This window comes from Nelumbo nucifera, chromosome 5 (genome assembly GCF_055504915.1).
Source record: "Nelumbo nucifera cultivar China Antique chromosome 5, China Antique-T2T, whole genome shotgun sequence".
Classification (NCBI taxonomy): Eukaryota; Viridiplantae; Streptophyta; class Magnoliopsida; order Proteales; family Nelumbonaceae; genus Nelumbo; species Nelumbo nucifera.
The window spans coordinates 39,322,944-39,350,927 of NC_142653.1; the positions used below are offsets into that span (position 1 = coordinate 39,322,944).

At 37.6% G+C, this 27,984-nt stretch overlaps 1 protein-coding gene across 2 annotated transcripts; it reads left to right on the top strand.

The window, feature by feature from the left end:
• The first annotated feature begins 1,202 nt into the window (after positions 1-1,202).
• LOC104606660 (auxilin-related protein 1-like) lies at positions 1,203-21,126 on the top strand. 2 transcript variants are annotated; one of them, XM_010271972.3, is made up of 8 exons: positions 1,203-2,284; positions 6,945-8,553; positions 8,644-8,779; positions 8,925-9,022; positions 9,199-9,264; positions 9,537-9,626; positions 16,931-17,107; positions 20,646-21,126. In XM_010271972.3, exons 1-8 carry the CDS (start codon positions 1,593-1,595, stop codon positions 20,682-20,684), a joined length of 2,907 nt encoding a protein of 968 aa, XP_010270274.1. In that variant the 5' UTR covers positions 1,203-1,592; the 3' UTR covers positions 20,685-21,126. The 2 variants fall into 2 exon arrangements, 1 of the variants encoding a protein (XP_010270274.1); XR_016076231.1 differs by lacking the exons at positions 16,931-17,107; positions 20,646-21,126 and having other exon boundaries at positions 8,925-9,115; positions 9,537-9,612.
• The last annotated feature ends 6,858 nt before the right edge of the window (positions 21,127-27,984 follow it).

The following is a 27,984-nucleotide window of genomic DNA, read 5'->3' on the forward strand; positions in this document are numbered from 1 at the left end:
CCAGCATCCACTTCAGAGTTCAGAAATCAAACAATTGATAGTCAGAGCCATTTGATTTAGAAAATTCAGAATTATTGGTTTGTTTTTTTTTTTTTTTGGGTAGGCAAATTCAGAGCTGGCTTTAGGTTGGTTCAGGTGATCAGGTCCAACCCAACCTAACCCGCCCAGGTTGCACAACCCTAATTATTAATTTATTACACACATGGACATGGGAGTGTTGTTCAAAATTCAAAAAAGATAATATAATTATAAACTGAGAAATCTCATGCAAATGGCAGTCTTTAAACCATCCACGAATTCACCATGTCAGCTTTCTAACATGGCTCGTGCCACGAGAACACTTTTTGAGTGATTAACAATGATAATGACCAAAATTGCCACGTGGCTAAAAGGTAATCAATAATAATTGCCACGTGTTTCTCTGCGTTCTCCAGGTAAGCAATATGAACCACCCATGACCCAACTACAAAACAAAACTTTTCGTGTACCATCCAAGGGGGCTATAGGCCTTTGCCTGTGAAAATCAGGTTCTGATCCTGTTTGCAGACCCATTTCCAGGTACATCCAGATCCAGCTCTAGATATGGCCCACTATTCAAGCAATCAAGAACTTTTTTTTTAAAGCGCAACCCGGAAACCTTGATGAGTGGGTCAATACACTATAATCGGGTCGGATCAAGCCACATGCAAAATAATGAGATTATGTAAATGTTAGATTCGACACCGAATGAAACTCGACATATTGGATTCAGGACAGATTTTGATTTAATCGAGTCCACTAAAAATTTTAAAATATTATAATAATATTCAATTGGATTTTAATTTGATTAATGGGTTAAATCCACATCTGTTCTAATTATTAATCGGATGCAATTTCTAACATCAACATTCGGATCAGGTATGTCGAATCCGGTTTTGGACTTTTCCGAGTTTATAGCCTTCTAAATCGTAAGGCAAATAAATGTTTTTTTTTTTTTTTTATTTGTTAATTTATATAAAATAATTGTAATAAATAAATAATTTCCGAAATAATTTTCTTTTAATTTATGACTTTATAAGTTATTTAAGAGTTCCACCCCCCAAAAAAAAGTTATTTAAGAGAAACGCCGAAAGAACTAATCGTTTTCTGGTGTTTCCTGTAATTATTTTCAAGGAAATAATTCGTTTTCATTTTTACGTGAAAACAGACACGGCAAAGTAACAAAGAGAAGGAAAATGAAGGAAGAGAACACGGAATAAGGGGAGAGAGAGAGAGAGAGATTCAAAAGGGCAGCGCAGGCATTCCTCCACCACCACCGTCACCTTGGTGCCACCCCCGGAAGCCCCAGAGGACGAGGACTTACACCCACAATAGCCCTTTAACAGCCGTCGATCGATTCTCTCCTCCCTCTTTGATCTTCACATTCCCATTGTATCTTCTATTCTTTCCACCTTCATCTCAATCACATCACCTGAGATCGACTGTGGCTGCACAAATCCTCAACCCTGTTTCGTCCTAATTCGCTGCGAACAACAAAAACCTCTGCTTTTGGATCCTCTCTTTCCAGCTCAATTACGCCCGGATCTGGGGAAACAGGAATAAACTAACAAATCATGGATGAGTTTCCTGGTCTGTTGGCGAGAGATTTTGGGTTCAGACCGCAGGGCAAATCGGCTCCAATGGCGGCATCCAAGGGAACTGGGAGCCTCGGAAGTGGTGGAACCCTAAATTTTGGGATCGGATCGGGGGGTGACATTAGATCCTCCTCATTTACGTCTCGGTCGAAATCCGGATGGAATTCGAATTCCGTTGGTGGGTCTTTCCTTGATGATCATGATGGTCTCTTTAGGCCTTCTGGGAATCAGAAAACCCAAGATTCTGGTGGTTTAGGGGGTTACGATGATGTCTTCGGTGGCCCTCCCAAGTACACCAATCGGTCGGACAGTCGTGGTGGTGCCTCTTCTGCTTCTACGTTTGATTATGATTCAATCTTTCAGGGATCAAAGGATTCTGGTTCAAAGTCTTCATCTTTACCCGTTTTTGATAAGCCTGTGTATGATGATGATATGTTCAACGGGTTACCGGGGACGAAGAGCTCGTCTTCTGTCAAGTATGATGATGTGTTCTCTTCGATGTCGTCGCCTCCTAAGCAGACTGCATTTGATGACTTGCTGGGAAATTTGACTGGAAAGGAGCCAGAATTCAAGAGCTCCAGTGGAAAGAGATCGGGAAAAGTGGAGAAGGATTTGCCTGGTTTTGATGATTTAATACCTGGGTTTGGTGGGAGCAGCCCCTCGAATAACAGGTGTGGTCTGGGTCAATTGACTCAATTTTCAAGTTAACAAATCGATGATCCTTTTAAGATTTATGAATTCTGTTGTTTTTTCCTAGTGAGTGTAGTTTATTGCACGGTTGCACCAATTCTGTTATTGATCCCACTTACAGGATTAGAATTCCATTTGGTTGGTTTGGTATCTTGGGGTGAATGCCCGGTTTGCATTATTATATAAAACGCAGGATTCTGGGGTCACAACACACTGGTTCACAAATTATTCGACTTACCTAGTTCTGAATCCATATTTGAAAACATCAATGTAACTAAGATCCTTGTTGGAATCTGGATCGAGTAATTTCTAATAGAAATATATAGATATATGAGGTTCACCTGAATTTTGTTTTTTTGTTCTTTTGTTTTTTTGTTTTTTTGTTTTTTTTACCTTGTTTGGTCATTTAGAACAAATAAATACTTATTCATGCTGACACTTGAAGTTGAGTGCATGTCTTTAATTTCATTTCATAGTATTGTTTAGAAGCAACTTAATATTGCTGGAATTGAACAATATCACAAAACTATTACTTCAACAGTAATATGATCTCAGGAGTTACACAACCACATAAGTTTTTGTTCTCATCGCTTTTGTTCTTCTCCATGGTCATATTGGTTCATTTATACTCCTTGGGTTACTGGTTATTTTTTCATTCACATCACTGTAAAAGAAAAGATTTTCTCATCAACTGTTTATGACGTCTTACAAGAGAACCATTCTTTTCCTCTTGCTTGTGTGCGGGTTTCTAACCCTTCCCCACCCTTGTCTCTTCCTTTGTCTTTTTGCTCTATTCTTGTTATTTTCCTGTATCTATCCCATGGATAGATGATGATGAATTGAGATCATCTTTGACTGCTGATGTTGTTGAGTGGTTTTTTTTCTATATTGCAAAAGGGGCAATATAATATCATTAAGGCTACAAAAGAAGATTATACATATCGTATGTGGTCTAGTGATATTGTCTTGCTTCTGGTTCTGGTTTGGTGAAAGCTTTGCTTGTAGAGGTTGTTGGAATCCCTCAAGTAGTGATAGAGGTTATTCATCCAAGACAGTGGGAACACCATATAAGTTTTGATGTTGCTAGAATAGGTTTGGAATCCCTCAAGTGGTGATAGAGGTTATTCATCCAAGACAGCAGGAACACCATATAAGTTTTGGTGTTGCTAGAGTAGGTTCGGAATCCCTTTTCCTCCGGTTCTCACCAATCAATGATTTGTGATTCTGATATCTTTAGTGAACAATGGTCGTGTCCTGTTTTTGATCAGTTGATGCCCATGCTAGCTATCTGTTTCAACCCGTTTGGAAGGCTCCTTGGAGATGGTGTCAAATGGAGGATCACCCTGGAGTATTAACGTTTTCATTTTATCAAACACCAAAGGAAATTGTTGCGACTGATGCCAGAGCAGTAAAGGAGGAGTGCTTTGATTTGTCCAGTGTTCTTTGCAACATAGTGATGGGATTTTTTTGGGTGAGCCTCCGATGCATGCTCTATTGGTTTCGTTTATTGGTGGCATGATTTTAGGCACTATTTGAGCTCCTATAATCAATGTTTTTGATGTGGTTATTGGACATTTATGGGAGCTTATCCTTTAGAACATTGACAGTTTGTATCTTTTATGTGGGGTTATGGTTGGATGGGCATTCCAACTACCCTAATGACAGCCTTGTTCAGGATATTTTCTTTTGGATTTGAGGTAGTGAAGTACAGTTTTGTAGGAGAAGGTTTTGGGCTTCCCCTTCATCTACATAAGCTATTTTTTATTCATTTAGTGTTGTTAGATGGTGGGCCTTGGTGCAACGTGGGTTGCTCAATTATGACCTGGGTGATCAGGATTCAAATCTTGGAAAGGAACCTCTCTGTGTATCTGCAAGGGTAAGGCTGCATACATTTGTCCCATCCCAGACCCTAAATTGGCAGGAGCCTCATGCACTGGGCTGCCCTTTTATATATAGCTTGGTGATTCTTTTTTTGGTAACTTGGCATCTCAGGATTTTGTTGAGGAAATTTCATTAAATAGAAAAAGAATACAGAAGAAAGATGATAAGATATCACCCGAGAAGGGACACAACCACTGAAACCAACATTCAGACCTCAAAATCCCCTTAACAATTCAAAATTACAGCACAACTCACAAGCAGAAAGACACAACATACCAGACTGGCTCTTGGGGACTAGCTCATTACCTGTTCGAGGCCAGAGACATTCTGAACACCTTGTCTGTAAATCTAATCTGGATTCCCAGAGAACTAAATACTACAGCTGATGGTTTGGTTAAATTGGGTACCTTAAGGGAAAATCTGTATAGTGAAAGAAGTTTGCCTTTGCAATTTCTTTTTGCTGGTTTTATTGTAGTATGTATATCTCCTCATGTACCTCTCCTTTTTTTTTTTTTAATTACTATCAGTAAACTCTTCTTCTTCAAAAAAAAAAAAAAAAAAAAAACAGACTAAAGCAAACACCAAAGGAGAACCCCCAAATGCCCCCATATCCTTAAGAACCCCCAACCTAACACCTGACCATGGACAGACCACTACTTGCAAAAAACGAGCCTCAATCTTCTTCCACAAACACATCCTCCTGGCCTGTATCATCCCCGTACCATACCTCACCTCCTTCCATAGAAACTTCTTTAATCAACTTTTCTGCCCTACTTTCAAACTCCTCAAAGGTCCTAGCAAACTTTTCACCACCCCAGAAAAACAGATTGAGATTTTACCAACTGTGACCTCTCTTTCCACTAATTTCTGAAGAGGCGCACATCCTAAAATGCCGTCCTTTTCTTCATTACTTTGCAACATCAACTTCTTGTCAAATTCAAGACCATCAACACTCACCTTGTTGTCCTGTTGCTCCTTCCTGAATGGAAGTCCGATCTGAACCTGCTTCGTTGTTCCCCTACGATCATTGCCAGATGGCAAATTGCCTGTCGGACTTTTTCTCCTATAAACCCATTTGTAGTTTTTTGTAGGTCATGTCCCCACTAGACGAAGCTTCAACCTAGAAAATATTTTCGTCACATGCACACCATTAGGATTTCTTGAGCCACAGAATTTCTTACTGATGGTCCCATCAAATGACTCATCAATCTTCTCTTTGACCTTGCTTCTTCGACCCAAGTCAACACCCAACCTTCCAATTTTCACCTCTTCAAAACAAAGATAGTCACCAGCATGACTCACATCCTAACAATCCTCACTGCCACCTATGCCTATAGCCCTCTTTTCTCCAGTTTCACCTCCACTCCCACTTCAGCATCGCCATTGAGCAGTAATTCGTTATTTGTGTTCTGAGTGATCACCATGGCACTAATGGATTTTTTGGTACCTAGAGGGAGATAGTTCCTTACTTGGTGTAGGCATTAACTCTTCTTTATAATTTGTGGTTTGCTAAAGAGCTTTACTACATATTCATCAAATGGAAGGAGGCTCAAGTGATGTTTTAGGGGGCTGACAAGAATCAGTTGCTGTTTAGGTCATGCTATTTGAGATCTCAGAGCCTTAGCTAATTTTTTTTTCGATCAGTAACAGAAAGCTTTCATTAAATTATAAAGAAGATTAAAATACAAAGGTGGGGGGAGGTAAACACTCTTACCACCCCCCCATTAATCTTGTTCATAGGCTCAGAGCCTAAGCTAATGCCTAGAACAGTTTGTTGATTTTTGCTGGAGGAGGCAAACCAGTTTGTGTATGAGTCTTCCAATTGGTCATGCCTTTTAAAGAATCCTCTTGGACTATTTTTGTGTTTGAACCTTCTTTTATTTTATGATCTTTTGTATTTTCTGTTTTTTACTTACTAAATTCTTTATCTGTCCAAAAAAAGGATAAAAAGAAAAAGAAAAAAGAAGTAAATAAATTTATTCCCTTTGCCTTTTATGCTTGCTTTGCATCCAACCCCCACTAAAAAAGAACAAGAAAAGAAAAAAACTTCATAGATATGGTACACGTCATCACTTCTTACCACTTATCAAAAAAAAAATCAGTCTTACAAGCAGTATTTTAAAAGGCGTGGGAAGCGTACGCCTGGAGGTCCAGGCGAGGCGCCCCCAAAACGCTCTGAGGCATATGCCAGAGGCACTGAGCCGTTGATACCTCTGGAAAAGAAAGGGAAGGGAAGGGAAGAAAAGATAAGGGGAAGGAAAGTGGCCGGGGGCAAAGCTCCCGGGCCCCCTTGGCTGGGGGGCTTCGCCCCCCAGACCCTCCAGCCCCCCTTCCTCCTTATCCCACTCCTCTTAAGGAGGCTTATGCCTCCTTGTGTTTGGGAGGCTTATGACTCTTACATTTTGAACTACGCCTCATGCCTCTAGGTAGTGGAATGCCTTGCGTCACACCTCCACATTTTAAAACATTTCTTACAAGTAAGTTAGAATTCTATTTAGCATCTATTCATTTTATCACTTGAGGTGCTGCCACTCTTGCTACTTTCTAGATGACTTTCAACCTGCCTTATATCCATTTTTGAAGCTTGCCAGTGAGCCATGTGTTCCAAGAAGCTTCCATGTTTGTGTGTGGTTTTATTGGTTAAATGTTTATCATAGGTCTGGTCTTTTTTCTGTTTGAATATCTTATTATATGGTTGCTCAGATACATTAAAGAGTGAATTGATATTTTAGTCTCAACAGCATCATATTTTCTGTTCAGGGGAACTTCGAAGGCCAGTCAGCGTCAGCAGTCTACTGTTCCTTCAAGTAAATCAACTGCCAGTATGATGGAAGACCCCTTTGTAGTTTTAGAATCAACTTCTACTACAGCTTACTCATCCTCAGACATGTTTACTGATCCATTGGAGCACATGAGTAAGACTAGTAATTCTGGAAGCACAAAGATTGATCCTTCTATTGGCAGGGGAGTATTTGATGATATGGATCCTCTTAATGGGCTGGGGAAATCAGTGCCATCATTTTCATCTGAGATGAATAATGTAGCAAATGATAAAATCCCTATAAAGACAGGATCAAATATGACTGCTAGACATACTTCAGCTGGCAAAGAACCAACTGAAAAGCCTTCAGCAAAGGTTTCCAACAACACCTCCCAAAAGAAGGTTTCTGTCGATAATTATCAGGATTCTCATCAAACCCTATTTGACATGCCTACTGCATCATCAGACTCTCAGAAGCCAAGTTCTCATTCTTCACATGTACATACTAATTCCAATGACAAAAGTCAGGTAGATATGTCTCCACGATCTGAAGAAAATATGGAAGCAGCTGATGATATATGGCTCACTGTCTCTGAGGTTCCTCTTTTCACACAACCAACAAGTGCTCCACCACCCTCAAGGCCCCCTCCTCCTAGACCAGCTCAAGCTTCAAAGACAGATAGAGGTTCATTTACTGCTGTAAATACAAAAAAGAAGGTTAATGAGTCTTATTTCCCAAATTCTGCTCAAAACTTCCAAAGTAATGTCCCTGATTCAGTGAAGAATCAAGGTGTATCTTCAATAGATGAACTTGAAGATTTTGCCATGGGCAGGCCTCGAAGTAATGCTGATGAGAATGTAGATGTTTTTTCCAGTGAAGAAGACATGGAGAGAAATTCAGCTGCAGCTGCTATGAAAGAGGCTGTGGATAGAGCTGAGGCAAAATTTAAACATGCTAGAGAAGTAAGGGAGAGAGGATTTGCAAAGGCTAGAAGTAGAGAAGCTGCACATCTGGAGAAAGATGAAGCATATGAACGCGAACAGAGGGAAAGAGAGGAGAAAGAGCGAGAACTGAGAGATCGTGAACGGGAACAGAAGGAAAGAGAGGAGAAAGAGAGAGAACAAAGGAGACTAGAGAGGGAAAGGGAGAGACAACGGGAGATTGAGAGGGCCGCAGTTCTAAGGGCACAAGCAGAAGCACGTGAAAGGGCAGCAGCAGAAGCAAGGGAAAGAGCAGAAAAGGCAGCTGCTGAAGCTCGCCTAAAAGCTGAAAGGGCTGCTGTTGAAAAGGCTAATCAGGAAGCACGTGGGCGTGCTGAGCGAGCTGCAGTGCAGAGAGCACAAGCTGAAGCACGCGAAAGGGCAGCAGTGGAAGCCAGAGAAAGAGCAGAAAAGGCAGCCATTGCAAGGGCAGAAGCAGAAGCACGAGTTAGAGCAGAACGAGCTGCTGTTGAAAGGGCTTCTGCAGAGGCTCGTGAAAGGGCTGCAGCAGCAGCAGCAGCTGCTGCTGCAAGGGAGAATCAGCAAAAGAATGGAAATGATCTGGAATCCTTTTTCAGTATGAGTGCTCGAGCAAACAGTGCTCCAAGGCCAAGGCCTACCACTTCGGTGAGAAGATGTAGTTGTCACATTACAGTCTTATTCTGAATATTGTTGCAAAGCTGACAGATGATATAATTTACTTACTGTATGTTTTAGGACCCTGTTTTTGATACCCAATTCCAAAACAAGGGAGGGCCAGATGGAACACGAAAGACATCATTTACTTCGTCCAGCATGAGGAAGGCATCTTCCACTACAAATATTGTTGATGATCTTACTTCGATTTTTGGAGGTAATTTTGATATTGATATGTGAATTTCACTTGTAAGATTAAGATTCTTCCTGGACATCGTGAATTTCACTTGTAAGATTTAAGATTCTTCCTAGACATCATGTCTCACTATTATAATTGGTTCAACTATTTTTGCTTGGAACAGGTTCCCCATCATCTGGGGAATTTCAGGAAATTGAAGGTGAAAGTGAGGAAAGACGAAAAGCCAGATGGGAACGCCACCAAAGGACTCAGGAGCGCGCTGTATGGGCTTTTTACCTTTCTAATTTTGGATATTTTGTTACTGTCCTCATAATTGATGGATAGCAAGATACATGTTCTTTACATGCTATAAAAGTATTCATTTCTGACTTTGATCTGTGTCTTTTTTTGAATTGTGATAAGACTGGAGGTTTTAATTATTTAGCTTTTTTGTTCAGGCAAAAGCACTAGCTGAGAAAAATCAGCGTGACCTTCAAACCCAAAGGGAGCAGGCAGAGAGACATGTAAGTCTTGCACATATGAAATTATTGTATGGTATCATGGGGATTAAGTATGATTTGGCTCCGCAAATTTTGAATTGGCTCAAAATCTTTATTCAGTTTTCTGTTATTTCTGAAATTACTCTTATGGTAAATTTATATATTTGTTTTGGATGTTGGCTTTGGGATGATCCTCTTTCTATTATCATTTTTATTGGGTTTAAATTTCTTGGTTTAACAAGTAAGTTGCTTTCTTTGCATTCATTGCCAAATTATTTTATCTTAATTTGTTTCAGAGGATTGCTGAAACACTGGATGTTGAAATAAAGCGTTGGGCTGCAGGGAAGGAGGGCAATTTACGTGCTTTGCTGTCAACATTACAATATGTAAGTTTCTTGTATTCTATATTTACTTCTTTTCTCATTAAATTGGATGCTTGCTAAGTGATTGTGGGAGTGGATTTGTGAATTTCTATTAATGTTCTGTTGTCATTCTTCTTGTTATTTTCTGACAACTCATTGGTTGGGATTTTCTAGAGTCATCCAACATGAAATCATAGTTTTTTTTAGATAAGTTCAACAGGAAACCATAGTACATATCATTGTTTCTCTCTATTGTGTATTGAACACTGAAAAGTTTTATTTGGTGAAGGTTGTGTAAGAAGCAAGCCTGCATTTGTTATAAGCATAATTGGAGGGCCCGTTCCCAGGTCGAACAGTTTGACCGTTCGAATCGAACGGATGGCCCGTTCTGGCAAAAAAATAAAAAATAAAAACGGCCAAACCGTTGGATAGTTCGAATGGTTCGACTGCCCGGGTCAGCGGTTTGCTGACCAAATCAACGGTTTTTGGTGAAATAACGGCTTTGGGGTAAAATCTCCCAGTTTTTCCAGTCCGACCGCCCGGTCCATTCTGGTTTTGAAAACCATGCAGCATATAACTAATACTAGTATATAGTATACTACATCACTCTCCCTCAAGTTGGGGCGTAAAATGTCAATCATCCCCAACTTGTCACAAATTATAATTCTGCAAGGAGTTTAATCCCTTAATATAAACATCTACAAGTTATTCTTCCGAGCTAATGTATGGAGTGCACACTTCTCCTTTCTCAAGTTTCTCCCTAATAAAATGTTTGTCAACTTCAATGTACTTGGTTCTATCATGGAGAACTGTATTGTCTACAATGTTGATAGCAGCTTTATTGTGACAATAGAGTGACATAGGGTCATCAAGGTGAAAACCCAATTGACCTAATAGGTTCTTGATCCACAGTAGCTCAACAGCTTCATGTGACATGGCTCTATATTCTGCTTCTGCACTAGATCTGGCTACCACATTCCGTTTCTTACTTCTCCAAGTAACAAGATTTCCTCCTACAAAGGTACAATCAAGGTTCAAAGTATCGATACGATACACCCCGTATTGGGCATATCGTATCATATCTTTTGGTCTTGATACACCTATTTACAGTTGTTTCGGGACCCTCATTTATTTTAGTAAAAAAACACTTAAAAAGCATCTTCAAAAATCAAATTTTGAACAAGAAAACTAAAAAAAACACATTGAGCGGTGATTTTTTAGTACTGATACACCCCTGTTGATACACAGGCGCATATCAATACTTTGAACCTTGGATACAGTAGCCACTAGTGGATTTCCTGTCATCCAAAGAGCCGATCCAATCAACATCAGTGTAAACCTCAACTTTCATGTGAACATGCTTCTTGAAAAGAAGACCTGTCCCTGGGAATTTCTTTAGATATCTAAGCACCATGTCTGCTGCTTCTAAGTGTACTGCCTTGAGAGCATGCATGAACTGGCTGAGAACTTCCACGGCATATGCAATGTCGGGCCTAGTCATAGATAAATAGAGAAGTCTACCCACAAGTCTTTGGTACTGTTTTGGATCTTTCAAGAGCTCACCATTACAATCCCCAAGTTTGTGATTCACATCTATAGGAATATCAGCTGGTTTGGCTCCAAGTTTTCCTATATTTTTTAGGAGATCTAGGGTGTACTTCCTTTGGGAAATGAAGATACCGTGTTGAGAGCGGGTGGCTTCAATTCCAAGGAAGTAACACAATGGTCCTAGATCCTTCACTTCAAACTATGTAGCCAGAAACTTCTTTAACCTTTGTACCTTTGAGACCCAATCACTAGTGATAACAATGTCATCCACATAAACAGTCAAGGCTGCTGTTCTCCCTTGTTCCTTATTTACAAAGAGAGTGTGATTAGATTGGCACTGCTTAAACCCCATAGTTGCACTGCCTGGGAATCTACTAAGCCAAGCCCTCGGTGACAGTTTTAGGCCATATAAGGATTTCTTCAATTTGCAGACTTTCTGTTCACTGCCCTTGGCACTAAAGCCAGGAGGTTTATACTTCACCCTCTAAATCACCATCAAGAAGGCATTTTTAATGTCTAGTTGATGAAACTCCCAGTCAAGATTTTCTATTGAAGAGAGAAGAACCCAGATAGAATTCATTTTTGCCACTAGAGCAAAAGTCTCAGCATAATCAACCTCATACACCTGTGTAAAACCTTTTGCTACCAACCTAGCCTTGTATCTCTCAATTGTGCCATCTGTCCCCTTGTACCATATTTTCAGCCAAGTAGGGTGAAGAGAGAAGAGAGGAGGAGAAAAGAGAGAAGAAAAGAAAGAAGAGTTGAGAGGGGCCAAAAGTCATGCTGGCGGCACCAGAATTTATTATTTATAGATTAGAGCTATCATACAATATAAAAGAAGAAAGACCAAAGTGCCCCTTGTGGCACATAACTAATATTACATCAGTGTGTATTGTTATTAGAGCATGTGTGTGACCAATAGAGCAATGAAAAAAATTGAAGTACTGGTTTCCAATGCCATGACCTGACATGTTTAATGCCATGCATGGTGTGAAACTGTGAAGGTCCTTTAGGAGATTGACTTGAAGAGCAGGCACCATCAAACCCTGTATTTGAGAAGTGGATGAAAGGAAGTAATTTTTATTTTTTCTCTGTTTCCTTTTTTTTCTTGGCATGGTCTGAAATTGAGGTCCTGATATTGCTGATTTTGTCCTTGGCGGGTTTCTCTTAGCAAGTTTCTGTCATATATTAAATGCATACATGCATATATGTATAATGCCATAATTTACAACAACTATTTATAAACCTTCCAAATAAGCTGAATCAAGGTACATCGCTGGTTTCCTTTTGTTCTTAGTCCTATATTTGGAATATTTTCCTAGTTCTTGTGGACTATCCTGAGTTTTAATCGCTTTACAATTCCATAAGAAGATATAATCATTTGCTTTCATGTTAAAAATAAAAAAGGATCCGTCAAAAAATGTTATAAATAGAAACAGTGATGCAGGACCTTTGTGATTCAGCACCACTCTTGCCACCAAAATTAGGTTAAGGTGTGCAAATCAGAATCAAATGTCAAATGAAAGAAAGAAGAGGAGAAGAGAAGAGATGTAAGTTAAGAACCCTAGGAAATCACACCTAAGAGTGAGGGCAATCACACCCTAAACTTGGCAATAACATCAAATTCTGCAGAGAAGTTTTCTTTGTTCATTGTCCAAAAATTGTTCTCCAAAGGAGCCTTAGTTTTGTTTTTTAAGGTAAAAATTTATTAAAACAAATTAAGAACATGATACAATAGGGCCCAAAAAGGGCATCAACCTGGCTGGACCCAACCCCCACTACAACCAACCACACTCCACACTACAACTCCCAAATAGGAATTGCAATGGGATGGGTTTGGAGTGGGCCACCCCCTCCCCATAGTCAAAATACCCTACCCCTTCCCCATACTTGGTGGTGGGATGGGACATCCCCTCCCTCTCGGGGACAGGGAATCCTCAAATGTTCCCTGCCCCGAGGCAACCGCCTAAAATAAATCAAAATTTGGGGGTATTTTAGAAATAGGATTATGGGAATTTGGGGGTATCTCACAAATGGGATTATAAGATCCTAGGTTTTAGGAATTTGGGGAAAACTCAGGGTTATTTAGAAAAATTAATATTAAACTTAGGGGTATTTTAATAATTTACCATGTGGTTATCAATCAAAAAAAAATTACCATGTGGTTCAGGGTGGATTCAGGGAATTATATGCAAACCCCGGCCCCGATTTGGGGCAAAAATATTTTTCCCATCCTCGCTCGTCGCTCCATTCCTGTTTTAGATGGGGAAAACCCGCCCCATTTGGGGCAGGGCAGGGCCTCGGTTTTATAGGGAAAATTGCCATCCCCACTCCCAAAGACTTTTGGAGCTCAACAAGACATCTAAGTTCTGGTGCTGAAACTCCTTCAGAACTGAAACCCAAGATGCATCCCAACTTTTGAATTTATCAAAAAAAAAAAAAACTGAAACCCAAGACACAAGCTTGCCAAAGGACATGGAAATGAGCTCATCCACTTCCTTGGATATGTTTCTAAACCGTCTTCTATTTCTTTCCGCGCACACAATCCCAAGCACAGCTGCAGGAATAGAAAGAAAACCAGACACACTTTCCCTCTCTTAATCAGGCCTGGAAAAGTCCAGCCCCACAAAATCTCCTTGATTGACCTTGACATAGTCCAGCACACCCCCACAGCTTTAAAGAAGTGCTGCAAGATTTTAGAGACAACAGGACAATGGATGAAAAGATGGTTAGTATCCTCTGTCACCTGCCCCCAAAAGTTACAGCTCAAGTCTTGTATCTGCACCCCTTTCTAACCAAATTATCCTTGGTCAGACACCTATTGAACACTGCAGCTCAAACCAAGGCATTCATTTTTGATGGGGAGGAGGGATTCCAGATCCTTTTAGCTGGGAGGACCACTTTATTACTATCAGACAACTTGAGGGAGAACAATTTTACAGAAAAGAGACTATCAGCACTCCATCTCCACCACCAAACATCTCTTTGGTTGATCTCCGCTGTCCGGCTAGAGAGCAGAAGAAGCAGGTTAGCAAACCTCTCTGCCTCCCAATCTTGGAATCTCCTTCTAAATTTTGGTTTCCAGATCACACTATTCTCTAGGACCTCAAAACAATCAGCAACTGGGGCATCTTGGTTTCCTACAATTTGAAACAGCCGTGGGAAAGCCTCCTCCAGGGGGAGGTTAGCACACCAAGGATCTTTCCTGAAGTTCAGTCTAACTCTATTACCCACTTTAAACTTAATACCTCCACAAAAAGGGGGGGGGGGGGGGCGATTCATAAACCTTTCCGAAGTGAACTTCCCAGAGATGGCAAGGAGGTAGTGGTAACCTATTCCCTTGTTCAAAGCATATTTTGCAGCAACTAGACCTCTCCACCAACTCTCTTTTCACCCCAAACCTCCAAAGGAGCCTAACAATCTTAATAAGAAAGAAGCTTCCAAAGGAAGAAACTCACCCCACAAATAGTCTTGTTCATGGGTTGGGTAGCCTGCTGGCCTGGCCCGGTCCAGCCCATTCTATTGGGCTTTGACATTATTTCAGGCCTGTGGGCTTGGGATTGGGCCCAAAACACTAGGCCCAACTTTTTTATGGGCTAGGCTTGGGCTTTCTTAAAAAAGCCCTACCTGAGCCCAATTATATACACACACACATACATTCTTTGTTGCTATCCTCTTTTCTCAAGCCACAGTGAGATTTTTCGATATTTTGGGTTCTAAGGTCATTTAATATAAATAAATAAGTTTTTTATTGGGTAAAAAATAAATAGAAACGTTTTCCTATTTTATAAGTCATGCTTTACGGGTGAGCAAGAAAAATTGAAAAGCCGAACCGAACCAAAAAAAACTGACCAAAATCGAACCAACCGGTTCAGTTTTGGTTTGCTATTTTTAAAAAACTGAAGGTACCGGTTCAGTTTCGGTTAACCAATATAGAAAACTGACGGTTAATTGAACCAACCAGTATACATATATTTCTATATATTTTATGTATATTTATGTATATTATATATTATTTACATATATTATATATTATATATATATATTATTTTGCATTATATATATAAATATATATATTTATAATATATAATATATTATTTATTGTTTAAAATATAATATTTTATATATATTTCTATTTTTTTTATTATATATTTATATATATTTTTTATAATATATATTGTAAATATAAAAAACCGAAAAACCAACGAACCGAACCAGTCAACTGGTTAATCGATCGGTTTTGGTTTGGTTTCGGTTACTGTTTTTCCAGAAACTGATAATACTGGTTTGGTTTCAAATATAGGTCCATGGTTCGGTTAACTGTGAGCACCCCTATGACCTATCGGGCTCGGGCTCAAGATTTAGGATCGATGGGCTGGGATTGGGCCTGAATGTATTCTGTTAATAAAGAGGCAAAGCCCAGCCCAGCCCGTGAACAAGTCTACCCACAAGCCACTTACAAAAGAAGTTAAGTTAGACTAAATCTGCCTTGAAACAACTACAAACATAAAGCCAAATGGAGGAAAATTATCTTTGGGACACTTGTAACAGACTTATGTTTTTGCTGATAATGAATTTTAATGAACTTTTATCTATCAAAAGAAATTATTAGGTTGAGACCTGTCCCCAAACATGCAAAATCACAAAAATACCCATGCTTTCCAGAAATGTATGAAAACCCACCTAGCATCAGTTCAACTACAAAAACAACATATTAAGGTGGATTTAAGATTCTAGGATCTTTGCAAGTTGATCCCACTGCTAACCTAGTTCCCATTGGGCCCCATGTCATCATAATGATGCCAATTAAGCATAGGAGCAGCTTTGGTTCTCTTTTAATACACCTTAAGTTTATCCCCATCTAAAGGGAACCTAGATATACAGCTCTGTCAACTCTAGATGAACTTTCCCAGTTCATCTTTATTCACCCAATCAAAACAAAAAGAAAAGAAATAATAAATGTTGCAAAGTCTAGAACTTGGGAAAATCTGAAAGGAGTTCACTCCTTTGGGAAAAACATTTTGATTTTGAATTTGCATCGTTAGAATGTAAGAAAAGACTGAGAAATTATACTTTGTAATTTTTGGAAACCGTGAAGAAAGAAAACAGTTTCCTCTGTAATTTTTGGATTTCTTTTCAATGCAGATCAATTTTAGTTTTCCTAGATCTGCTTTCCAATTTATACTTGTTGACTGATTTAGAGTAAAAATAGTTTAAAGAGAACTTTCAGAGTTTAAAGAAATTATAATTGCACTTTCATCACTTTTCTTGCAGTCTATAAGAAGAGCTCCAGTTCCTTATGCTCTAGGTTGTCATTCTAACCGGAATTTGAAGGATGGAGTTTTTTTTTTTTTTGGGTTAATTTTACTGTTGGAGCTTGCTCCATGGAATCTTGTCTCCCCTTCTCTCTTCTCATGTTACTTTCTTTCTTCTATTCTTTTTGTATTATCTTGATGTTTTCTCTTTAATACAACAACTATTCTTATTTTTTTATCTTTGACTTTTATTTCAATTTTTATTGCCGAGGACTTTGTTCATCTTTGATATATACATTCTACCCAGTTTATTTCTTTCTATCTCAAATTTCTTTACATTAAATCATAAATTCCCATGTTTGGCTGCATATAAATTAGTCCTATAATTTTCCTAGTACTGTTATGTTCACCTAAAAAGTGGTGTTCTTTGTTGTTACTAAGTTTCTGGGTCAAAAGAGTAAATAATCATTTGTAGATTCATTATTTATTCCACAAGCTGACTCCTTTTGTCCATTGAATGAGCAGGTTCTTTGGCCTGAATGTGGTTGGCAGCCAGTTTCTTTGACTGATTTGATTACGTCTGCCTCAGTTAAAAAGGTGTATAGAAAGGCAACCTTATGTATCCATCCTGATAAGGTGCAACAGAAAGGTGCCAATCTTCAACAAAAATATATAGCAGAGAAAGTGTTTGACCTTCTTAAGGTAGTTTATTAATCTAAGATTTATTAAAGTTTGTAATTTAGTATGCATACCCTGCATTTGTATGTTGTGTATCTTAGAAAATGTGACATACAAAGTGTGCTTTGAGGTATTATTATTATTATTATCAAGTTTAAAATGCTATAGGTATACACACATAAAGTACTTTGGAAGAGGGAGAAAAATAAATAAATAAATATCAATTTAATGTGTTCAAGTTTTTAGTAGCTCAGAATAATAAAAAGAGGTGTTTAGAAATAATCAAGGAAGTGGACTTGGCTGAAGAATCTGGTCCCATAGTGGAAGAAGAAAGAGAAAGAAGAAAGGCAGCGAAATTGACCCTTGAAAACCTAGGTTTTAAAGATTGAACTGAGATGGAGGCAAAGATCCAAAGTCAAATGGCTTAAAGTGGGGGACAAAAACTCTAGTTTTTTTCACAAGATGGCAAATACAAGAAAAAGGTTTAATCAAATTGAGAGACTTGAATTTGAGGGTCAGGTGGGAGTGGATGGGGTTGAAATGAAACGTATTGCAACCAAGTATTTCTTAGACTTATTCAAGGAAAGTTGGGTTAGAAGGCCCCTCCCGGTGGACCTAAGCTTTAAGAGGATTTCAGAGGTTCAGAAAAGGGAGCTGGAAGCCCCCTTCACAGAGGCAGAAATTTGGCAAGTGGTAAAGAATCTGGAAGTGGATAAATTTCCTGGGCCGGATGGTCTCACTAGCCTTTTCTATAAGAAGTGCTGGGAGGTGGTGAAAGTGGATCCGCTAAAAGTTTTTCAAGATTTCCATCAAAATGCTTTTCTGGAAGGAAAGCCTGAATTCTACTTCATCTCCTTAATTCCTAAGGTGGAAGGTGCAACAAACATCAAAGATTTTAGACCCATTAGTTTGCTGAACAGCTTTTATAAAATCATGGCAAAGGTTCTAGCAGAGTTGTTAAAAAAAGTCCTTAGTTCAGTGATAGCAATGAACCAATTTGCTTTTGTGCTGGGTAGACAAATGCTAGACAGTGTTTAGTGGCAAATGAGCTGATAGACTCAAGGAAAAGGGAGGGTAATCCAGGGCTGCTTTGCAAACTGGACCTGGAGAAGGCTTATGACAATGTCAACTGAAAATGTCTGGATTTTGTTCTGGAAAGGATGAATTTCGGCCAGAAATGGAGGAACTGGATCAAAGTGTGTGTTTCTTCCCCAAAATTTGCAGTGCTAGTGGATGGAGAATTGATTGACTTCTTCAAGAGCTCTAGAGGTCTAAGGCAAGGGGATCCCCTATCCCCCCTTCTCTTCATTTGTGTTATGGAGATTTTATCTTTGTTTGTCAACCGAGTAGGGGAAGAGGGATTGTGGAAAGGGTTTGAGTCAATTCTGGGAGGAGAAAAGGTTCAATTGCTTCAGTTTGCTGATGGCACACTTTGTTTTGTTGATGCTGATGTAGATCAATTAGGGGTCTTTCTAGGGATGCTCAGCTGGTTTGAAATTGTGTCGGGTTTGAGAGTAAACTGGTCAAAGAGAAGAGTAATTCCAGATGGGAGGGTAAAGAATCTTGAAGCTCTAGTGGGCTAAGTGCACCTCCTCTTTAGTGTGGGACCCGGTGGTGGAGTGGTTAGAAAGGAAATTGGCATCTTGGAAAGCCAAGTATCTGTCTTTGGGGGGTAGAATTACTCTCCTAAAGAACCCCCTTTCTAACTTACCCTCCTATTTCCTTTATTCCCTATCTCAACAAAAGTGGCTGGGAGGAGAAGAAAACCCATCTGGTCAATTGGGATCGGGTTTGTACTCCAAAAGAAAAAGGAGGTTTGGGGGTGAGGAGACTGAAAACTTTTAAGTTTTAACAGGGCTCTAATGGGGAAATGGATATGGAGATTTGGAAAAGAGACAGTTGGTGGAGGAAACTTTTAGCAGCCAAATATGATACTGACAGAGGGGACTAGTTAACCATTTTAAACCTCCCTTCTCTGGGATGTTCTCTTTGGAAGAAAATTGTGGAATTTTTTCCTCTTCTAAACAATGGCTTGTTCCCTAAACTGGTTCTGGTCTTCGCCTGAAATTCTGGAAAGACAAATGGTGCAACAGCTGGTCTTTAGAAGAGCTGTTCCCTCAGCTGTACCAGCTTGCAGAGGATCAAGATGCAATGGTGGCTGATTGCTGTGAGCTGATAGAAAATTTCTTTTCCCGGACTACCGGAGTCCTTTCAGAAGAGCTTTTCAAGATTGGGAAGTGGATCAGGTGGTGGGCCTGTTTGAACTTCTTTCGAATCAGACCTTAAACTTGTTGGAACTTGGAAGAAGATACTTGGACCTGGCAATGGTCTACAGATGGAATGTTCTCTGTGAACTCTTTTGCCAAAGTATTATCAGGTGGGAATAATGTGAACTTCCCTGTTGATAATGTTCGGAGCTAGATTCCCCTCCTAAAGTAAATGCTCTGCTTTGGGCTGTTGCCTTGGATAGAAACCTCACCAAACAGAACCTGGTCGGAAGGGGAATTCAGATTCAAAACCTGTTATGTGAGCTTTGTGGTCAAGCTAAAGAGGACAACCACCATCTATTTATCCATTTCCTGTTTCAGCAGCTTTATGGGGTCATTTCCTCTCATCTGTGGGCCTATCCTAGGTCATGCCGAGTAAGGTGCTGGATCTGTTATGTAGCTGGTAACTTCAAGGCCTCTTCAAGTTGGCAAAAAGTGTTTGGTTGGCTATTCCTGCAGTAGTGGTCAGTACCATTTGGGCAGAAAGAAACAGACCAGACTAGGGCTCTTGGAGCACATCTGAGGTCTAGAAGTTTGTTTGAATTGTAATTTAGTATTGGGGCCTTGCTCTCTGTAATCTTGCTCTGTTTCTGGAGCCCCTCTGTATTCTTTGCTTCTTTTTTTTTTCAAAAAAAAAAAATACAAATATAAAAAAAATATTGCACAACGTTTGATGAATCTTAACCAACTTGTAGATTGGGTGATATTTGATTGATGCATTTAGAACAGTTTGCCTTCATTATTCATCTTTATTAATTATTATGTTTTTTTTTTTCGAAATGCCAAGGCATAAATTATATGATTTATTATAAACACGTCCAAAGTATTTTTCATTAACAACTAAAAGATATTTCTATTTTTCTCAAAGGTTTCCAGTTATTTATTTAATTTTTTATGGAAAGACGTTTATTTCTTAAACTTTCTCTTTAAATTATATTAGGACCTAAAGTTAAACTGTTCGGATGGTCTGTTGAAAGTTCTGCATTTTTGTGCTATTAATGTGATGTTTAATCTGCAATAATGCAATTATTCTTATCTAATAAAGTTTTATCTGGAATTATTTAGTGGAAATAAATCAATTTATGTTTAATTTCACTCTTCCCATTATTTTATTGCATTTTATATTGATTATTAACTTAAAATTGTTCATTATTCAATGAATCATTTTGATTAGTTAACAAATAAAAATTAATTACTTGTTAAATGTCACAAGTTCGCCTGAATGAATCAAGATTTGCACTAGTGATTTTTAAGTGGCAAAATTGGTGGTTAATTGTTTGATGTTATTACAACAGGAAGCATGGAACAAGTTCAATTCGGAAGAGCTGTTTTAAATTCCTTGACTATTCTTTCATTCCAAGCCACTTCTTTAGACAAATCGCATGAGTTTATTTGGAGAGAAATGTTCAACTTGCATCAGCTGAGATATTACTCTCCCAGTGCGTTTGTCTTGGTGTCGCTGAAGAGTTTCCTTCATAAACTGCCGTGGCGGCCCAAGGATAAAGACCGCTTGTTTGTTATGTTGCTGTAAATTGATGTTGCTCGGGCAATGTATGAGTTTTAATGCTACTGTATTTGAAACTGGAATGGCTGATTGGTGTAGAGTGTTGGCCATGCTGCTTCTCATATACACTTCTATGGCCAATTTTATCAGCCACCCATCTGAGTTGAGTTTCTTCTGTGTTAATTCTTTCTGTGAGCTGAATGAATGCCAATATTTTATTGGTGCCTTGCGATATCAAAACTGAATTTCAATTATGTTTCTTGAGTTGAAAATTCAAGTGCTATACAAACTTTTCATTTATTTGTTTTTTAGGTCTTGCTTGTTCTAATCTCATTTGGTCACTTGATGTTGAGCTGTATCTACAAAACAGTTTTTCATGATTTGAAGCTTTAGGCTGCGTTTGGAAATGATGCAAATAAGTGTGAATGCAAACATGTAGAGTGTAAAAGGGTCCATATAAATTGCAAAGTTGGGTTAGTTTTGCACTGACATATTTAACTTCTTACCAAACAGATTTTTAGATGTAATAGATGTAAACACGAATTCCAATAAAGCATGTCTTTTTCTATCAAAAGCTCACTTGAATGCAAATTTACTTTTTTTTCATTGATGTACTTTTACATCTTATTATCAATGTAAATATGCATTAGAAAATGTGTTTTCTATTATTTGTCAATGCATAAATGTAATATTGCCAAACACAGGTAAAAGTGAATGAGAATGCAAATTTACCCTGAATCGGGATTTACACTCCATTTGCATCGTTTCCAAATGCAGCCTTAGGTGCATTTGGTATGACATAAATGCCAAATCAAAGTAAATTTGCATTCCAATTCAATTTTGTAGGCATTTGCTAAGAATACATTTGTCTACAAAAAAAAGTTTTTATACTTGAAAATGATAATAAATTTGTTTTGTCTGATTTTTTTGCATTTAAAATGGGAGCAAAGCTCGCTTCCAAATATTGGAAGGAATTTTTTTGCACTCAAAGTATAAGGTGGGTAGGTTCTAGTCTTGAAATTTATGTATTGATACAAAAAAAGAAAGTCTTTATATCCATCACAACTAAACGTAACACAAAATTTATGAAAGTAAAAACAAATTAACTTGGCATTTTTTTTAAAATTTGAATTTGCATCATACATGTTCCATTTGCACTCTTATCAAACGCAGCAACCAATTTTGATTGGCCAGTTTGGGCCTGCTAATCAGATGGGCTGTGATGGCCTGTCATGGGTGTGAGGTAGGTCCAGCCTATCTTTGGTTTGGGTGTCCAAAATTCACTGCGGGCCCTGGTCCCACTTACTACTGTTGTATTTGGTCAGAAATCTTGTCTGAGCAGATGAGCAAGGAGCGGTGCTAGGGGAGCAATCCTATTAAGCACAAAATGATGAAATTGTAAAGCAGGCTGAAACTCTGGTGATTTTTTGGTTCCATTGCCCCTTGGAGCCACATCAATCACATTGTGAGAAAATGGCTAAAGTATACATTCGTCATATGCTGTTTGGTTAGCTGTATTTTCAAAAAAATTGTCAAAATGTCATTTTTTATGTCTTTTCTTTCCTCAAAGTGTTGTCTGGTATGGTGACTGATGTGATTCTTTATGTGGTGCCGTTTTCTCAAAAAAAAAAAAAAAAAAAGAAAAAAGAAAAGAAAAAGACATTAATGGAACCAAACAGCACCATGCATAAAGTTTTCTCAAAATGGCAAAAAATGTAATGAAACCAGACACTGTTTTTGCACAAACTAGCTTAACGACTTTTCAACTTTTCACGGTCAAGCCTGCAGAGATGGTTGGGCTATGGGCTATGGCAGCATGACTGTGTTTGAAGATGCTAAGAGAGTTATCCTTTTGGTTGGTTTTGAACTCATCTAGGCTTATATTATTTGAATGTCAACTTTTTTTTTTGAATTATGGAATTTTCCTAATTTATCTTAGTGATAATTAATCTTGACTAGCTTCATGTGTTGGTATTATATACTATTAATTATTAAGTTTTACTACTTTTACACATTTTTTTTATTAATTTAATATATTGACACGGCAGAGTTCAGAAATTGCAGTGGGGTAAGCTTGGGGACCATATTTTTCCATTTTTTGTCCCTAATTTCTATATAACTCTCCATCTCCATTCCCGATCCTTGTTAGGGAGAAAAATGAACCTCCATCCTTGATGCTTCATTGGATACCCAAATCCCCGAATTCATTTACTTAAAAGTTTTAAAAGTTTGTTTTAACTAAAAAATATTTACTTAAAAAAAGAAAAATTTAATAATCTAAATTGATCTGACACTTAACTATCATCATTAATCATCAAGATAACATATAAATTGAAAATGCAGTGACATTATTATAATTATAGATAACTATATTTTCAAAATTTGTCCCAAGGGTTCCCCATCGAGGCAAAAACTTCACTTCCCATCCTTGTCCTTGTCCCCATTTGAGCATCCTAGTTGTTCTTCAAACTCTGATGTGGATCCTATGTGGCACTGATTTCTGGGAAATCATCATCGATCCCAAACATCACCTAAATTAATTTGATTGATTAAATTAGGTTAATTAATTTATCATGGTAGATCAATCAAGTTAAATTAATTACTTACTAATTTAGTTAATTGAATTATGTTAAATACTATGAATTAGGTCCACTTAATTTAGTAATTAATTTTGGATACATTACATTTATTAAGAAAATAGCTAATAGAAGAGAAGGGGGGGGGGGGCAATGGAGAAAGAGAGATGAGGGGATGGATGAGTGTATAGATTAAATTTATTTACTATTAAAAAGTTTTATTAAATTTAAATAACTATTTTAAATATAACTTAAAATTGGCTTTAGTACAATAAAAATAATTTTAAAACTAAGATTTTTTTATAAAGTTCATTGTTTTATTCATTAATTTATGTTTTCTTTTTAATTTCTGAAGAAAATCTAAATGGATTGGACTTACCATTTTTATTAGTTATAATAACAAAAAATTATTAGAAGTTTATATAATTATTTTCAGTTATAATAAAATTTTATAATCAATTATTAATTTTTATTACTTTTTAAATTATTTAACTTATTTTATTGTCTATTTTTTCTTATAATACATTACATATTTGTTAGTTATCTTATTTTAATATTTAAAGTTTTACTTATACATGTATTTGGAAGGTTGAGAGAGAAAATATTGGGGATGTGAGATAGTATTTAAAACTGCGTTTGAAAGAGGTGTAAATATCCTTTTACACCACTGAATTCTGCACTAGTTGGTTTATCAATGTTTAAATAGGAACCGATGATTATCGATGTAAAGTTTTACATTGTTTTTAATGAAGGTCAGTTCCCCTTCATTATCGATATAAAACTTGGTGTACATGGAGTTTTACATTGGTTTTTGGTGGTTATTTACACTTTGCCGAAATGGTTACAAAATTGGACCAGTGTAATATAACATTGGTTTAGTATTTACATCAAAACAAACACAACCTAAGGGTCCGTTTGGTTTGTAGGATTAGGGGTCTGGAATCGGAATTGTTTCGATGTAAAGTTTTACATTGTTTTTAATGAAGGTCAGTTCCCCTTGATTATCGATATAAAACTTGGTGTACGTGGAGTTTTACATTGATTTTTGGTGGTTATTTACACTTTGCCGAAATGGTTACAAAATCGGACCAGTGTAATATAACATTGGTTTAGTATTTACATCAAAACAAACACAACCTAAGGGTCCGTTTGGTTTGTAGGATTAGAGGTCTGGAATCGGAATTGGAATGGGCTATTCCGGTTCCAATTGTTTGGTTGGACGGAATTGGAATCCCATTCCCATTCCTGCTGGAATACCATTCTCCCATTTGAGGGAATGGCCATTCCTTGCCCCTTTCTCTTCCTGTCTGAACCAAATAGACTATGAGAATGGACCATTTCGATTACAATTCCAGAGGATTTTGATTCCGATTCTGACTCCGATTCCAATTACGAACCAAATGAACCCTAAGAGATGTTTTAGGAAAAAAAGTTTTACTTGGGGGAAATTTTAAGAAAAAGAGTTGTTTTAGGAGGGGTGATTCATTGAGATAACAACAACAACAACAACAACAACAACAACAACAACAATAATAAAAAAAATAACAATAATAATAATAATAACAATAATAATAATAACAATAATAATAATAATAATAATAAGAGAATTAAAAATAAGAAAAAAATCCAAAAAAGGAACAAATATAATGAGGATTTTGGAGCAAAAAAAAGGAAGATGTGGCTTATTTTGTTTTGGTATATAGTAACTAATGGGGACTCGTGCAATGCATGGGCTTTGTTAAGAGAAACCTAAATAATAGAAATACACAAGAATATGCAATTGTATATTTTAACTTTTCAAATAATTAATAATTATTTATATTTTATATACTACTTTTAATAATTTTTTTTACAATACAAAAATAACAATAATTAATTTTAGCTAAGGTTGTTCGTCAACTTGAGTTGGTTGGTTTTCTAGTATTTCCTATCGGCTTTGGTTCAATAGCTTCCCAACCCAACCAGGTTGGGTCAGTTTCAATTTAGTCATTTGTAAATTGACCAAAACTGAACTGAATCGATCATATATATATATATATATATATATATATATATATATATATTAATATTTTATATTTAAATAATTTTTTAATACGATAAACTGGGAAATTTCCCATATTTGTTAGTCTAAAATATTTTATAACATAAATTTAATTTTTAATTATTTTTTAATAATACACTATAATATTTTAAATTTAAATTTAATTTTTTAAGTTTAAATCTTTTAAACCAATCAACCAAACCAAAAATTGACCCAAATTGGTAAAACTCAAGTTGGCCAATTTTCATTAGTGCTTAGTCAATTTTGGGTGACCAACTCCCCAACCTGACCAAGCCGATTTGGTTGGCCAAATATCCCACAATTGAATTAAATAGACCCATGAACATTCTTAATTTTAGCTAAATTAATAGTCTAATCTCTAATAAATAATAATAGTTTAATCTCAGTTAAAGTTTAGAAAAGAGAAAGACAAAATTCTAAAAGAATAGGTCGAATTCCATTAACTTGATTTGAGTGTACAAGGAGTTATATACAAAATAATGACAAACTCCTAAGGAGAGAGATTCCTTTTTTAGTCTAGTTGGTCTCTCTATAGTAACTATTCTATCTTTAGCAGGAACTCTATCTATTGTAACGACTCCATCTTTGGTAAGAGTTCTCCTTATAGTAACCTCTCTATCTTTGGTAGATGGACTAGAGCTGGTTGATTCCTCAATACACCCCCTCAAGCGAAAATGGGTAGGAAGCACATGAAGTTTGGATTAAATCCACTCGAACTATTGAGAAGAGAGAGATTTAGTAAAAACATCGACAACTTGATCTTGAGTGGGAAGAAATCGAACCACCAAAGATTTCTTTAGAATAAGATCACGCTAAAAATGAAAATTGACCTCTATGTGCTTAGTACGAGCATGAAATATGGGATGAGCTACAAGATATGTAGCTCCAACATTATCACAATAGATCATAGGTGGTGATTGGGAAACAATACCCATATCAGAGCAAAGAGACTAAAGCCACATTAGCTTTGTAGTAGCGTTGGCCAAGGCCCGAAACAGGCAATAGTAGGTTGCTTCTTAGCACTCCAGGAGACTACGTGAGAGCCAAGAAAAATTCCATAACCCCCAGTAGAGCACCGATCATCAGAACATCCTGCCCAATCAACATCAGAGTAGGCGACCAAATACTCGGAGGACCGAATCGAGAAGTGCAGCTTGTAATCAACAGTGCCTTTGAAATACCTCAAAAGTCGTTTAACAACAGCGCAATGTTCCTCAGTAAGAGCATGTAAGAACCGGCATGCTTTATTAACACAAAAGCTGCGTCTGGATGTGTGAGAGTGACATACTGAAGTGCTCCCACAATATTGTGATATTGAGTGGGGTCAGATAATGGCTCTCCTTAAAATCTAGAGAGCTGAGAGGAGGCAACCATGGGATTGGAAACTGGTTTGGCAACAACAAGATTACTCTTCAACAAGAGGTCCAAAATATATTTGCACTGAGAGAGAAATAGCCCAGTGGCATCCTGGTGAGCTTCAATACCAAGAAAATAATGCAAAGACCCCAAATCTTTGAGAACAAATGATTGAGACAAGTCACTAATGAGAGGGTGAGGACCCCGGTTATAATAACATCATCAACATAAACCAAGACATAAAGGATAATCTAATCCTGAGTATAGATAAACAAGAGTGATCACACTATGAACTACAAGAGCCAAGACCATAAATTTGATTGCTCAAACAAGAGAACCAAGCCCAAGGAACCTGTTTGAGACCGTAGAGGGCCTTGTGAAGCTTGAAGACATGATGCGAATAGTTGTTATCCTCAAAACCTTTTAGCTGGCGCATATATATAGTCTTTGTAATAAATCCATTGAAAAAAGCATTATGGACATCCAATTGTCGAATATCCCAACCACGAGACACTGCCAGAGAAGAACATTACGAATAGTAGTGGGTTTTATCATAGGACTGAAAGTATTTGTGAAGTCAACTCTAGGAATTTGAGTAAAGCCTTGAGCAACAAGACAAGCTTTGTAATGACCAATCGAGGCATCTGGGTGACGCTTTATTTTGAAAACCCACTTAGAACCAACAACATTCATAGAGGAGTCATAAAGAACCAACTCCCAAGTAACAATCTAGACTAAGGCATTAAACTTGGCAGCCATGACTGAACGCCAATGAGGAAGCTTGGACGCTTGAACATAGGAAGACAGCTCAACTTCATGAGTAGCAACATCATGAAGCAATGCAGATGAAAGAGGGTCGCGAGTGGCAGTTAAGACACGAGTCATGAGTCGAATAGGGTGTCATTGACCTTGTTTCCATGGAATGAGTGCGCTTAGCGGGAAGACACACTACCGGAGTGGTGTCCAACAGTTATTGAAGAGCCCTAGTGTGTCGAATTGGTAAGGGGTCCACACTTATAGAAATTGCCTGTTCTGAGTCAAGAGAAGAAGAAGCATATTCCTCATTAGTAACCTCAGCATAAGGTAAAGAAGAGGGGGGTACCTCAGGAATGGTAGGATCCAAACAAGAGGTGGAG

Bases quoted from the DNA above. Each gene is read 5' to 3' on its own strand.
- LOC104606660 (XM_010271972.3), top strand. From the start codon at position 1,593: ATGGATGAGTTTCCTGGTCTGTTGGCGAGAGATTTTGGGTTCAGACCG. The intron at 8,554-8,643 runs GTGAGAAGATGT...TGTATGTTTTAG, and splicing joins GGCCAAGGCCTACCACTTCG to GACCCTGTTTTTGATACCCA. The intron at 9,627-16,930 runs GTAAGTTTCTTG...TTGAATGAGCAG, and splicing joins TGCTGTCAACATTACAATAT to GTTCTTTGGCCTGAATGTGG.